Raw genomic sequence first — 12,339 nt, 5'->3', positions numbered from 1 at the left:
CTGACCTAGGGAGGATTTTATTTGGGGTTTATTTTTTAACAATTTGACAGAGACACAACTTTAAAATTTGATTTAATTCGGTTTTATCGGGGGGGAATGTATTTATGTTTTGTTTTAAATATGTTGTGCGCCGCCCTGAGTCCCGTCGGGAGAAGGGCGGCATATAAATTAAATTTATTATTATTATTATTATTATTATGTCCCAAAGGTCATATCCTGCTCCCCTGGGGCTGTGGCTGATGACTATGTCCTATGTTGGATTTTTTGGGGTGAGGGATTGTTGATTTCTGGGGATCTTTTGTCTTTCTAATCCCATAAACTCCAAGCTTCCTGGCTCTAGCCTTTCTGAAAGGATTATCACATCTGCATTTCTACAGATCTGGTTTCTGCTGAGTTTCTGGCTAGGGGGAGGGAGACGTTTCCTGCCTTTTTTAAGATCTTCTTCATTATTCCTTTGGAGAAATATATTCTGCCTTTTTAATATTCCCCAAAATATTTCTTTTTCTGGGCGGGGAGCTGACTTCCCACAGTAACAAAGGGTGATGATATAACCCAGGGACACTGTAACCATCGTATATATATGGCAGTTGCCAAGCATCCAATTTTCATCATGTGACCATGGGGATGTTGCAATGATTATAAGTGCGAAGATCGATCATGTCACTTTTTTCAGTGCCACTGTAACTTTGAATGATTGCTAAACCAATAGTTGTAAGTCACGGATTACCTGTCGAGTATTTGCTTAATTTTTTAAAATATTAATCTGCATTTATTCTTCCCTCAGCCTTGCAGATTTCACTGGTGTTTTCTAAAGAAAATGGACTACTATCATTTATTCATAAGTCGCTGAGTGTTGAAGATGTAAGTTAAAAATCTAGGGATGAAACTACTTTTTAAATAGTCTTGCCTTGTTGAGTAATATTTCTAGACAAATTAGGTACATTTTGTTATGTTGGAAGTTATTTGAATTGCTTTTTCAAAAGCTGTGTGTAGGAAGTAAGTGATCTGAGAGTGCAGTGTTTATATGTTCATTTCATAAGACTGATATTAAGCCTTATTTTGTCTGAATATATTCTTAATGATTTTATTTTAGTTTAGAGAATGCAGAGAAGAAGCATTAAAATTTATTCTTGCCTTTGTGGAAAAGATTGGCCTCAAAGTTCAGCCTTATGCACAAGATGTAAAGGTAAGTCAAAGAAAATTATTTTACTTTTTTATGTCAAACTAGATAAATTTGCTGAGCAAAGTAGAATTAATATTAAAATTAAAATACTAATGGTAATTTTAAAAGCTAACTACTTTCATGAAGTTCTTAAATTATTTGTTCAATTGAAATTCTCAAACATGAGATAATACTTACCTGTACTTCATGAGAAATATTTAAAGTATCTCAAATGAAAAACATTACATCTTCGAAACAGACTAGGTATGAAAATTGTATTTTGGATGGAGGTCGGAAAAATAGGAAATGATTTGTACTTCATCTTAATTTCATAATTTATCTTCAGAATGTGCCTTTTTAATATAAAAGTGTAACATGCTGGTTCTTCTGGGTCTGAACAATCAACTGTGATTGTAACCTTCTGTCTCAATCTAGAAGTTGTACTATTGTGTTATTGTTTATATTGTTCTAATCTTATATTAATGTTAATAGTATTTACCATAATTAGAATATAATATTCTAATATTGTTAATGCTTCCAGATAGAATAATAGATGTCCCATCAATTTCATATTCTTTTTTTACCACTGGGATGTTCTGAATGGATGTCTTTTTATGAACACTCTCCACTGTTGAAAAGAGAAGATTTAATTTAGCCCAAAATGTACAGAAAAAAACATTGCTACAACCTGGCTTTTGATTAATGCAACCGAGGGATGTGAAATATTCCAATATCCAAAATTATTATGTGGGTAAACAAATTTGCATTGGTATCTTTAGGTGTTTTAATATTTTTGAATAAAGTAAAATAATGGGGAACAATTACATCACCAATTCCATATTTAAGTTGGAGGCTTTTGGTTGTATCGTTATATAATATCTTTTTTGTCTTTTAAAAAATTAGCGGATATGTGTTACTGTTTATACAAAAGGCAGATCAGCAAAATGTGGAATTCCAGCTCTAGAGCTATTGATCAAGGTAAAATTGATGGCATGTTTTTATATTTTGCTGTACTTTAAAAAAATATTTACCATTCTAACCCTTGAAATGTTGATTGTTGAATATCTTTGTAGCTGCTTCAGAATTTACAATCATCATATATAATGGAAGACATGAAAGTTGGAGAAATCTTTAACAAATTTTATGGAGAACTTGCTATAAAAAGCAAAGTGCCTGATACAGGTAATATTTAACTTGTTTGTCAGTAACTAAGATTAAAAGGTATTTAGCAAGTATCGTAAATTAGCTAGTGTCCCAAATAATAATCAGTTGAGATATATCCTGACAAAAAGTTTCTAGTAAAGCCTCTAATAAGTTGTAAGTAGTATTGTAAGCAAGGAATGATGGTGACCCTACGTGACATTGATTTTGTACAAATTTATTCCTACTTAATTGTTTTTAAAATTCATGTATAACTTAACATTTTTTAAAAAAATGTGCCAGACATCAAGATATGTTCCCCTGGTGTTGCAAAAGAGACCAGCCTGAGGAACATGGCATGATAATAAGTTGTAACGTTTTCTTCCCAGGAAAAAATGTAGTTGGAAGAAGAAGAGTATTCTGTTGGTTTCTGGCTTAATATCTTTTCACATGCTCTTTTTCTTCCCTGAGTCATTAAAAAATTATTGCTGAAAGCCTGAGCAATAGGTGTACCATCTTGTGGCAGACTCTTTCCTTTTAGCAAGTTTATTTGTGATTTGCCTGGCAAGCAAGATCAATTCAGAAAGCTGAGGGGTGAGGTGGGATTTGGAGAGGGCTCAAATATAGTTATTTGCTGAAGTTACGTGTTTCAAAACTAAGCAGCTACTTGAACTTCTCTGGGAAGTAATCATTGCAGATGTGCAGGACTGCATTTCTAGGGTTTTTTTAAACCCAGTTTTAGAAATTGTATAACTCATTGAGTAGCAATATATATACAATGAGATTAGTACCGATCAGAACAATGTACAGTATGTGAATGCTGGTAAGAACTTGAAAATCTGTATGTTGCTCTGAATTAAATCCTCCTACATTTGATGATAAGGGAAAAATAATTGGGGTAGTTGACATCAAATAAAATATAATCAAGTGATTAAAATGCTATTTTTTTATTTTTTTAAAAAAAAGTGTTGGAAAGGATTTATGAGCTCTTGGGAGTCTTGGGAGAAGTTCAACCTAGTGAAATGATTGACAATTCTGAAAAACTATTCCGTGCTTATCTGGGAGAATTAAAAATACAGGTAAGAAAGAGTTTTGCATTTGGTATGGGAGGTTGAGGTTGATTTCTTAAAAGTGTTGACAATGGTGACAATACCTCATATATTACTGTTTTATTATGATATAAGTTTTAATGGGCTATTCCAGTTCATTGTATAAAATTGAATATATATTTTTCCATGTATGCTTTTGATGTATATGTACTGCAGGTTTCCAGGCTGGTCCAATTACTCAGTATTAATGAAGCTTATTTAATAAGGTCATCACAGTGGTTTAATTTTGGACCTGTGCATTTTCTTTTATAAATTGCAGTATGAGAATAATAGGCAGAAGTGAGAATTATAATTAATGCAAATTGAATTAGTGAGATATTTGCTATGTTTTTGTAAACACATCTAGCATTTTTTAAAAATTTTATGAGAATTCAGAAACCTGTATATTGGATTGGATTAAATTTTTCTATATAATGATGGGCAAATATAATTTGCATAGCTGGTATTAAAATATGAATAGGTGAAAAAGGTGTTAAATATTTTTGTAAATGTGTTAGAAATTATATGTAAGCTCCTGGGAATCAGATGAAGTTTATTCTTTACTTACAACATATAACCTATATGTATATTTTCTACTGCTTATATAGTATTGTTCTTACACATTTAATTAAAACTTGTATGTGTTCTAAACTTTTTAGAACTGTGAAATAAAAGAACTGATCTATTTATGTAGTATATCAGAGTGATGAATACATCTCTTATTACTATAGAAAGTAGCTTGCTTCTAACAAGGGCAGATTTTACAAACCTGTCTTTTAGTATCGGTTATTAATTTATAATAGAAGTCTGATTATTTAATATATATAAATGGTGCCAATTTGCCAGAATATATAAATGACTTCTTTAAAGGCATTTGATAAGAACTTGGTTAGTGCTATCACAACCCTGTATGATTTACTGGTTATTTATGTGTCAACATTTTCTGGATTATTCATCCTGCATTAAATAATAGTGATGAAATGATTTTTTAGTACCCAGTTATACATCAGAAGTACCACATTTATTCCATAGTCTTACAATAGATGCATTGCTAAAATGTTGATTTTTATTACTATTGTTACTTTAGATCTTCTCTGTTCTTGTTTTAAAATATTATTTTCTCATTTTCAGATGACCTCTGCAACAAGACAACCAAAGTTCACTATTGTAGCAGGGTGTCTGAAAGGACTAACTGCACTTATGTATAATTTTACCAAATCCATGGATGAAGGTATAATCTTTATTTTACTAAAATAACCGAATAACAAAAAAGTGTACAATTTTCTTCCTGTATAAAATTGCCTTTCACCAAAAAGGTTAAATCTCTTAAGGGTGGAAAGTTTATTCCCCAAACCATCCTATTTAAATCTCATTTCACTGTTTGGAATAATTTGTTTCAAGATCAGACCTCTTTCAATAAAGTGGAAATGACCAAATTTGTGGTAAAAAAAAAAATCTCAATGTTGAATAATTTGCACACATATTTAAGATGAAAAGCCTTATTGAAAGCTTATAAATTATGGAAACTTTCCATGAATTACTTTCTTGCTTTGTTTTAATACTAAAACTGGTTTATCAATTTGAGAAGAATTGATATAAAACAAACTTATGGATACTTTCCTAGATTAATTCATGTATAAAAGAAGCCTACAAATATTTAAAATCATAAAAGGCGATTTTGTGACTTTTTTGATCTTGGCAATTTGTTTTATTGGAATAGCCTTAATTTACTTTATTTAATCTGTTGTAATGTAGGTGTATACTTTGCTTTTCTCCTTTTTCTAAAGTTATTTTTAGATTTTTAAAAATATTTGCATTTTTAGTGTCCTTTCCAAATAATTAGTTCTCTTAGAATCTTAAAGCAGATTAGCAGACATTTCATAATGTTTGGATTTGTTCTCTGAAGGTTTTGTAAAATTGGGAAATGTTAGAGTAGAATATTTCTTTTTAATTTGGTTTTAAATTAGGTATTTATTGTAGCATCTGTTTTATAAGGCTGTCAGCTGCCCTGAGTCCGGTAAGGAGAAGAGCGGGATATAAATCAAATAAATAAATAAATAGAACATACTGGTATAAATTAAAACTTCTAGTTGTTCTATACAGTTTATTCTGATAATTTTCTAGGCTTTATGGTGCATCTGTGTGGAAATTTTCAGTGGTTTCCTGCAATAGCAAAAGTAGAATGGACCAAGCTGGGAATGCCTTGGATTGGAGTGGGTCCTTGTTCTAATGATTGGTGGAATTTGATTATCAATGGCAATGGGGAATGCCAGGATTTATGATGCAGTTACACACTGTTGCACTTTCTGACCATGTCACTTAGCAATGGAAATTCTGATCCCAATTACTGTTTGTTAACTAGGGCCTATTTCTATGGTAAATAAACATGATGGATTACTTTGGTTTAGTTTGTTAGGAAGTCCTTGTTGATCAAAGCAATATGGTGGAATAAAGTATTGTTGATATCTGACTTTTATGTCCTGTGAGGAAAGATTTAAATTCACACAACTCTGTCATTACTGTATTTGTATGGTTTGTCTCTTTTCTACAGATCCTCGAACTTCAAAAGAGATCTTTGATTTTACAGTGAAGGCCATAAGTCCACAGGTATATATAGTGTCTCTTTTATATCTTCTTAAAAGAAGATTCTGACATGTTAAGCAGATTTGGCAAACTATTCTTATTCTGAACCTTTTAAATTGCAGATCGATTTAAAAAGATATGCAGTGCCTCTTGGTAAGAATTTCTTATTTTCTTATGAGATAGTTCTTTGCTGACAAAATAGTTTCTGTAATAACATATTGAGTTTATATTCTTTAGATAGTTTTAATTTCAGCTTCATTATTTTCCGGTATAATAACAGTTTAGCTTAGGCTGACATGTGCCTTCCATTTAGAAAAGACAAAGATATGTCATATGGATTTTTTTGCAAGGAAATATTTAAAAATAAAATAATTGAACAATTTGGTCAAAAGTAATACTAGAAACAAATAATCATTCAAAACTGTTAAAATCAGTTATGAAAATATTTTGGATATAATTGAAACAAAATGGTCAATGTAAATTAAAATGTTTACTTTACAGCTGGTCTACATTTATTCAGTAAGCATGCTGTTCAGTTCAGCACTTATCTTTTAGACAATTATGTCTCATTGTTTCAAACAATGTCCAAATGGAGTGGCCATCAAAATGCAGAACTCAAGAAAGCTGGTCATTCTGCGTTGGATTCATTTCTTAAACAGGTACAATACAGCTGTTCACTGGTAGAATTCCTAGAATGAAAATACTATAGTGAAATTGTCTACATGTAAGTTTGTCCCTTGTTTTAACTAGTAAGAAATGAGTTATGCATACTAGCTCTAGCCTGGCATACATTTTTCAAGAAGAATAGAATGGCTTTAGACCAATGAATTCAAAAATTTTCAAAATCTACCTATGGTAACCATATTTTATCTTTCCTTTTATGTTTGTCAATATTAGACTGGGTTCAGAGTTGTGAGGGTCTCAGAGTTCCATGAAGGCATGGTCATCCAGAGTTTATTCACATTTTTAAAGGCAGATCTTCCTTTCATGTCTTAGAGCACGGGTGTCAAACTCACTGCGTCACATGATGTGTCGCGACGTAATGTGACTTATTGCATTACCGGGGCTGGGGTGGGCGCGGCCTCTGCATGATGCAACCGGCCCATGGGCTGGCAGTTTGACCCCCCCTGTTTTAGACGATATCTGATTTCATGACCTTGCTTCTTGTTCCTTCAAATGTGTTAGCATTTTATTACATAATTTTTGGGGAAAATAGTGTTAATGATAGATAATGTAAGATTGGAAAATATTTGAATATTTAAATGATAAAATTGCTAATTTTATATATGATTTTAAGATTTCATCAATGGTTGCCAAAGATGTTGAAATGCATAAGAGCAAGTTGCAATTCTTTATGGAACAATTTTATGCTATCATCAGAAATATGGATGCCAGCAACAAAGAACTGTCCATTGCTATTCGTGGTTATGGACTATTTGCAGCGGTACGTAGTTTTCTTCATGATATAAAGTTATTTTGAAGGAATGCAGTGCTACAAATGGGAATAAGGTTTTATTTTATATATCTGGCAGATCATTTTCTATAGAAATTTTGTTAATTTTTATAAGGTTTTAATGAAATTTAAAAATACAAAGATAAAAAACTAATACATACTAAGAAAAATATTTTAAAAAAGAAAAAAAGATTAAAAGTGCAGAGAGAAAAAGATAAAAGGGAGGGAGAGAAGGCAAAAAGAGAAAAATATATTAAAAAGAAGAATAAAAGAAAAAACCTAAAAAGAAATGACTTCCATCTTCAGAAAGACAAGTACAATCATTTTCAATAATTTAACATCTTCTTTAATATTTCAATCAAAGATTTCTTAATCCCATATAGAAATCTTGTTAATTGCTGTACTACAAGTAAAATTCTGCTAGGAACAATTAGGGATTTTTAACTAAGAATTTCCCCTTTTTCTTTAAATTTAAGTTTCCCTTATATACAAAAAATAAGATTACTGTATAAATTTTGAACATGTTCTTTGATAGAGCTATTAAATTAGAAATTGATAGTCATGAAGGCCTTTTATAAATACTTCATTTTGTGTAGAAGACACAGGTGCCTTCTGTTCCAAACTACAGGTAATCCCCGAGTTATGAGCGTTCACTTAATCCTCGTTCAAAGTTACGTGATGAGCGCCCCCTAGTGCTTACAAGCAAGTCCCACCCTCCCCTGGGTCTCTCTAGGCACCAGGCCTTCAATACTCAACCTGCGAGGATCGAGATCCTTCGCTTTCTTGGCTGCTCCAGGCCTTCGGTGCGTTCGCAGAGAATGGAGGCCTAAAATAATGCAAGATCACGCAAGACAGTGATCTTGTGTGATCTTATGGTACTTTAGGCCTTTGTTCTCTGCAACAGAGAATGGAACTGAAGCTGGGGAATGGTTCCACATGCCTCTTGAAGCTGGATCGGGGCTCCAGAGGCTGTTTTCCAGGCCCGGATCGGGCCGCGGCGATGCGTGGAAGTGTCCCCCAGCCTCAAATCCGGGCGGCAGCAGCCTGGAAAAGGCCTCTGGAGTCTGGATCAGGCCGCAGAAGTATTCCATGGCCTTAGATCCGGGCAGCAGCAGGAACTGCAGCAGAGAGGAGACAGATCTTTTCCAAGGGAGTCCAGCAAGAAGGGAGAGGGAAGCATGCAGTATCTTAGTGGGTCGGGGAGACCTTGGGGGCCTGTTCCATCACTAGGCCCTCCATGGCCTTCCCCATCCTGAGGTACCTCATGTTCGCTTAACGAACCGTGTGCATTTTAATGAGCAAGGGAGTAATCTCATTTGAGGTATGAGATTCATTCTATGAGTTTTCAAGTTACAAGTGGAATGTGCAGGCTCAATTACACTCATAACTCGAGGACTACCTGTATAGTTTTTTTAACTTGCTTTAGGAGACTTATTGAGAAAGAACTTTTCAAATAGCACAGGATGCTGTTGATTCTTGTAGTTTTATGCAGTTAGGAATTCATTCCAGCTAGATGTTGAAATTCAAACCAATATAATATAAATTCAAGATTATATTAAAGGTTTTGATTATGCAGAAAGTTGAAAGAAAAAATGATATTCTTTAGATATTACGTTATATCTCATATAAGTTCTTTTGTGTTAATCTTCAAATTTGCGCATTATTAGGTAAATCACTGCAGTTGTTAAGTTAGTAACACGGTTGTATTAATCTGGCTTCCCCATTGACTTTGCTTGTCAGAAAGTTATAGAAAGTGATTCCATGACCCTGGGACACTATCAAAAATATGAGTCAGTTGCCAAGTGTCTGAATTTTGATCATGTGACCATGGAAATGCCACAATGGTCATGAGTGTGAAAAATGATTATAAGTCACTTCTGTCAGTGCCGTTGTAACTTCAAATGGTCATTAAATGAACTATTGTAAGTTCTACCTCTATTTGATAGGTAGAAGATGTTTTAAACAAACTGTCTTAGAGACCGGTTTGTACATTTCTCTGGATTTTCTGTATCAAATTACTTCTACTGAATATTGAATAGAACATTTCAAAGAAGTCTGATCATGTGAAATAGCTTTTGGACAATATACATTAATAAATAACTTAGTAATTTCTAAAGAAATTTTGACATGGTCCATAAGAGGAGTAAAACAGTCCAGAATTGTCCATTCCCTAATTGATGAATTTTGCATATTCCTAACCTTAACCCTACATAATATTTTTTGTATTTTTCTCCACTTAAAGCCTTGTAAAGTTATCAGACCAAAGGATGTAGATTTCATGTATGTCGAACTCCTTCAGCGCTGTAAGCAGATGTATCTAACTGAGGCAGAAACAATTGATGACCATGTATATCAACTACCAAGCTTCCTTCAATCCATTGCAAGTGTTATATTCCACTTGGATGCTGTAAGTAAGCAGTTTAAACCTAATTTGTGAGGCTATGTGTATGTTCAGGAAATATCTGGACCTCCATTGATGAACATGCTGATATAATTTTTTTTGGTTGAAAAATACAACAGATTTGAGAACAAAGGCAACTGCTTTTTTCTAACATCTCCTCTTGTTTTTCTTCTAGATTCCTGAGATATACACTCCAGTTCTTGAACGTCTTATAATAGTACAAATAGATAGCTTCCCACAATATAGTACCAAGATGCAAACAGTATGTTGTAGGTCTATTGTGAAAGTATTTTTAGCTTTGGCAGCAAAAGGCCCTGTATTGTGGAGTTTTATGAGCACTGTCGGTGAGTATCCTATAGTGTACAAATGTATATAGTTCCTTTGACTTCAGTATGAATTTAGGTTTGAATAGCATTACAAATTTAAAGAAGCAGTAGTAATAGTAAGCTTAGGCATTTCCTGATAATTACTATTTAACTTTTGCAGCAATTAGAATATACTGTTACATTAAAGTTTTGCATCTTCTAGTACAGGGGTAGGCAACCTCGGCTCTTTTATGATTCATGGACTTCAACTCCCAGAATTCCTGAGTCAGCGTAGCTGACTCAGGAATTCTGGGAGTTGAAGTCCATGAGTCATAAAAGAGTCGAGGTTGCCTACGCCTATTCTAGTACAACCCTTCAATTTGGATTTTAATTTCTGAAACAGTTTTCCCGAACTCCTATCATGCTCTCCACCATTTTGGAAGATGCTACTTTGTTGCCTTTCAATTATTTTTTTAAATTCCTCCCTGTCAATCATGATTTAATTATTAGTTTTCACTTATTTTTGCTTTTCCTCATTCTTGTAACAAAAGGGCTCCCTATACTATAATGAAGTTTGATTTGGGCAAAACAAAATAAATGAACATTGAGTAAACTAAGCATTATATGTGAACATTATGGCTTATGCAGCAAACATTTTAAAATCTTGGCTTAAGAGTTTTGTACTAATTCCAGTTTCTAGTGCTACTTGTCATGGTTTTCTTTTGACTCAGACATTTTCCCTATTTTTAAGTGCTAGAAGATAAGAGGTTCCATATTTCCATCCTAGTTTAGTTTTGCTTAGACTGGGTTCTGGATAGGAGGTAGACAAAGATTTATTACCAGCAAGATTCTGGGTCAGAAAACGCTTTTTTAACATTTTATTTTCTTACAATCTGGAAATAAGGGGGAACGTTTCTTGTCTACAAATAGGGTGATTGATACAGTCAGAAATTAGCAGTTGATTAGTGGGAAGGGAACAAATAATGAAGTTGATAGTCTGACAAGTCAAGGAAATACGTTCCATGTGTTGACATGCAAAAGGGCTTAGAACTTACAGTGATAATGGCTAGTTCAACATGATAAAGAATGCTGTAAATCTTGTTCAGAACAACTGGACCATTTTAAGATACCATTTTAAGATTCATCATTGTCAATGTGAAAAAGAGAAGCAGAGTTTTTAGAAGTTTTCTTCATTTTCTTTGAGTTCAGTGACTAGTGCAAAGTTGACATTGTAAAATGTAATTTTGAGTATACGTAGTCCTCAACTTATGTCCATTTGTTTAACAATAGCTCAACATTACTATAGCCTTGACAAAATGGCTTGCATTGCATCCTTGAAGTTACAGTTCTTGCACCACTCCCATGATCATATGATTGCAATCTGAGCACTTGGCAACTGGCTTGCATTTACTTAATGACCACATTGCTTAGCCATTGATATTCAGGTCCCAATTGTGGTCATAAGCCAAAGACTATCTGTTGCAAAAGTCTGCCATAAAATTGGGTTCATATTTAGGCCTCAGAGAAGTACAGCAGATTGATCATTGCAATATCTGTCTCCCCTCTGTAATGGGAACATAGAATATTTGTTGCATTAGGACATTAGCAGTATTACTTGAGTCCAGCTTATTGAAATACTAAATTAAAACAAACTCTCTTCATTTTCAGTGCATCAGGGTTTAATCAGAATCTGTTCAAAACCACTGGTTTTTTCAATGGTAAGTTTATTGGGGTTTTGTGGAATTAAATGTGTATTTACAGAATTGGAAAAGTACTTATTTGCAATTTAGGGGACCTGCAAAATTATGAATTGCAAAAATGTTCTCCCTTACTAGAAATTTTAGAATGTAGTGTACTGATATGCAGGAATGACTTTGGGAGGTTGGTTCCAGAGATGTTGCCTAGGAATAGTCTGATAAGAGACAGCATAGTCCACAGTTGGATAATGGGTGGGCAAAAGGCTCAGAAGAGACCCCCCCTAATTTTTTAGTAGAGTTCAGCCCAGTACTGCCACTGTACAGGGTGGCCAAAGAGGCAAAGAAGGAGCTGGAGATAGGTGAATTGGGGAGTTGAAGCACCCCTATAGTTGTAAGTACGGGCAGGCTGCAAATCCCCAAATGTTGATCATGTGACCATGGAGTTGTTGCAGTGGCCATAACTTTGGGGACCAGACACAAGTACCACTGAACAAATGATCATAACTCAAA

The 12,339-nt window shown here is 33.7% G+C and overlaps 1 protein-coding gene across 1 annotated transcript in view; it reads left to right on the top strand.

The window, feature by feature from the left end:
• LOC107289326 (DNA-dependent protein kinase catalytic subunit-like) overlaps positions 1-12,339 on the top strand; it is a 28,805-nt gene that overhangs the window by 4,262 nt on the left and 12,204 nt on the right. Inside the window, exons 2-14 of the mRNA XM_015818060.1 lie at positions 785-861; positions 1,094-1,186; positions 2,066-2,140; positions 2,236-2,344; positions 3,269-3,381; positions 4,522-4,621; positions 5,942-5,997; positions 6,096-6,126; positions 6,475-6,632; positions 7,271-7,417; positions 9,669-9,833; positions 10,003-10,171; positions 11,801-11,850. Coding sequence (XP_015673546.1) covers positions 785-861; positions 1,094-1,186; positions 2,066-2,140; positions 2,236-2,344; positions 3,269-3,381; positions 4,522-4,621; positions 5,942-5,997; positions 6,096-6,126; positions 6,475-6,632; positions 7,271-7,417; positions 9,669-9,833; positions 10,003-10,171; positions 11,801-11,850 — 1,343 coding nt within the window. The remainder of the gene's footprint in view (positions 1-784; positions 862-1,093; positions 1,187-2,065; positions 2,141-2,235; positions 2,345-3,268; positions 3,382-4,521; positions 4,622-5,941; positions 5,998-6,095; positions 6,127-6,474; positions 6,633-7,270; positions 7,418-9,668; positions 9,834-10,002; positions 10,172-11,800; positions 11,851-12,339) is intronic.

Source organism: Protobothrops mucrosquamatus, unplaced genomic scaffold, assembly GCF_001527695.2.
Source record: "Protobothrops mucrosquamatus isolate PMUCROS unplaced genomic scaffold, P.Mucros_1.0 scaffold671, whole genome shotgun sequence".
NCBI classification, from domain to species: Eukaryota; Metazoa; Chordata; class Lepidosauria; order Squamata; family Viperidae; genus Protobothrops; species Protobothrops mucrosquamatus.
This window is presented reverse-complemented; position numbering and strand designations above follow the sequence as displayed.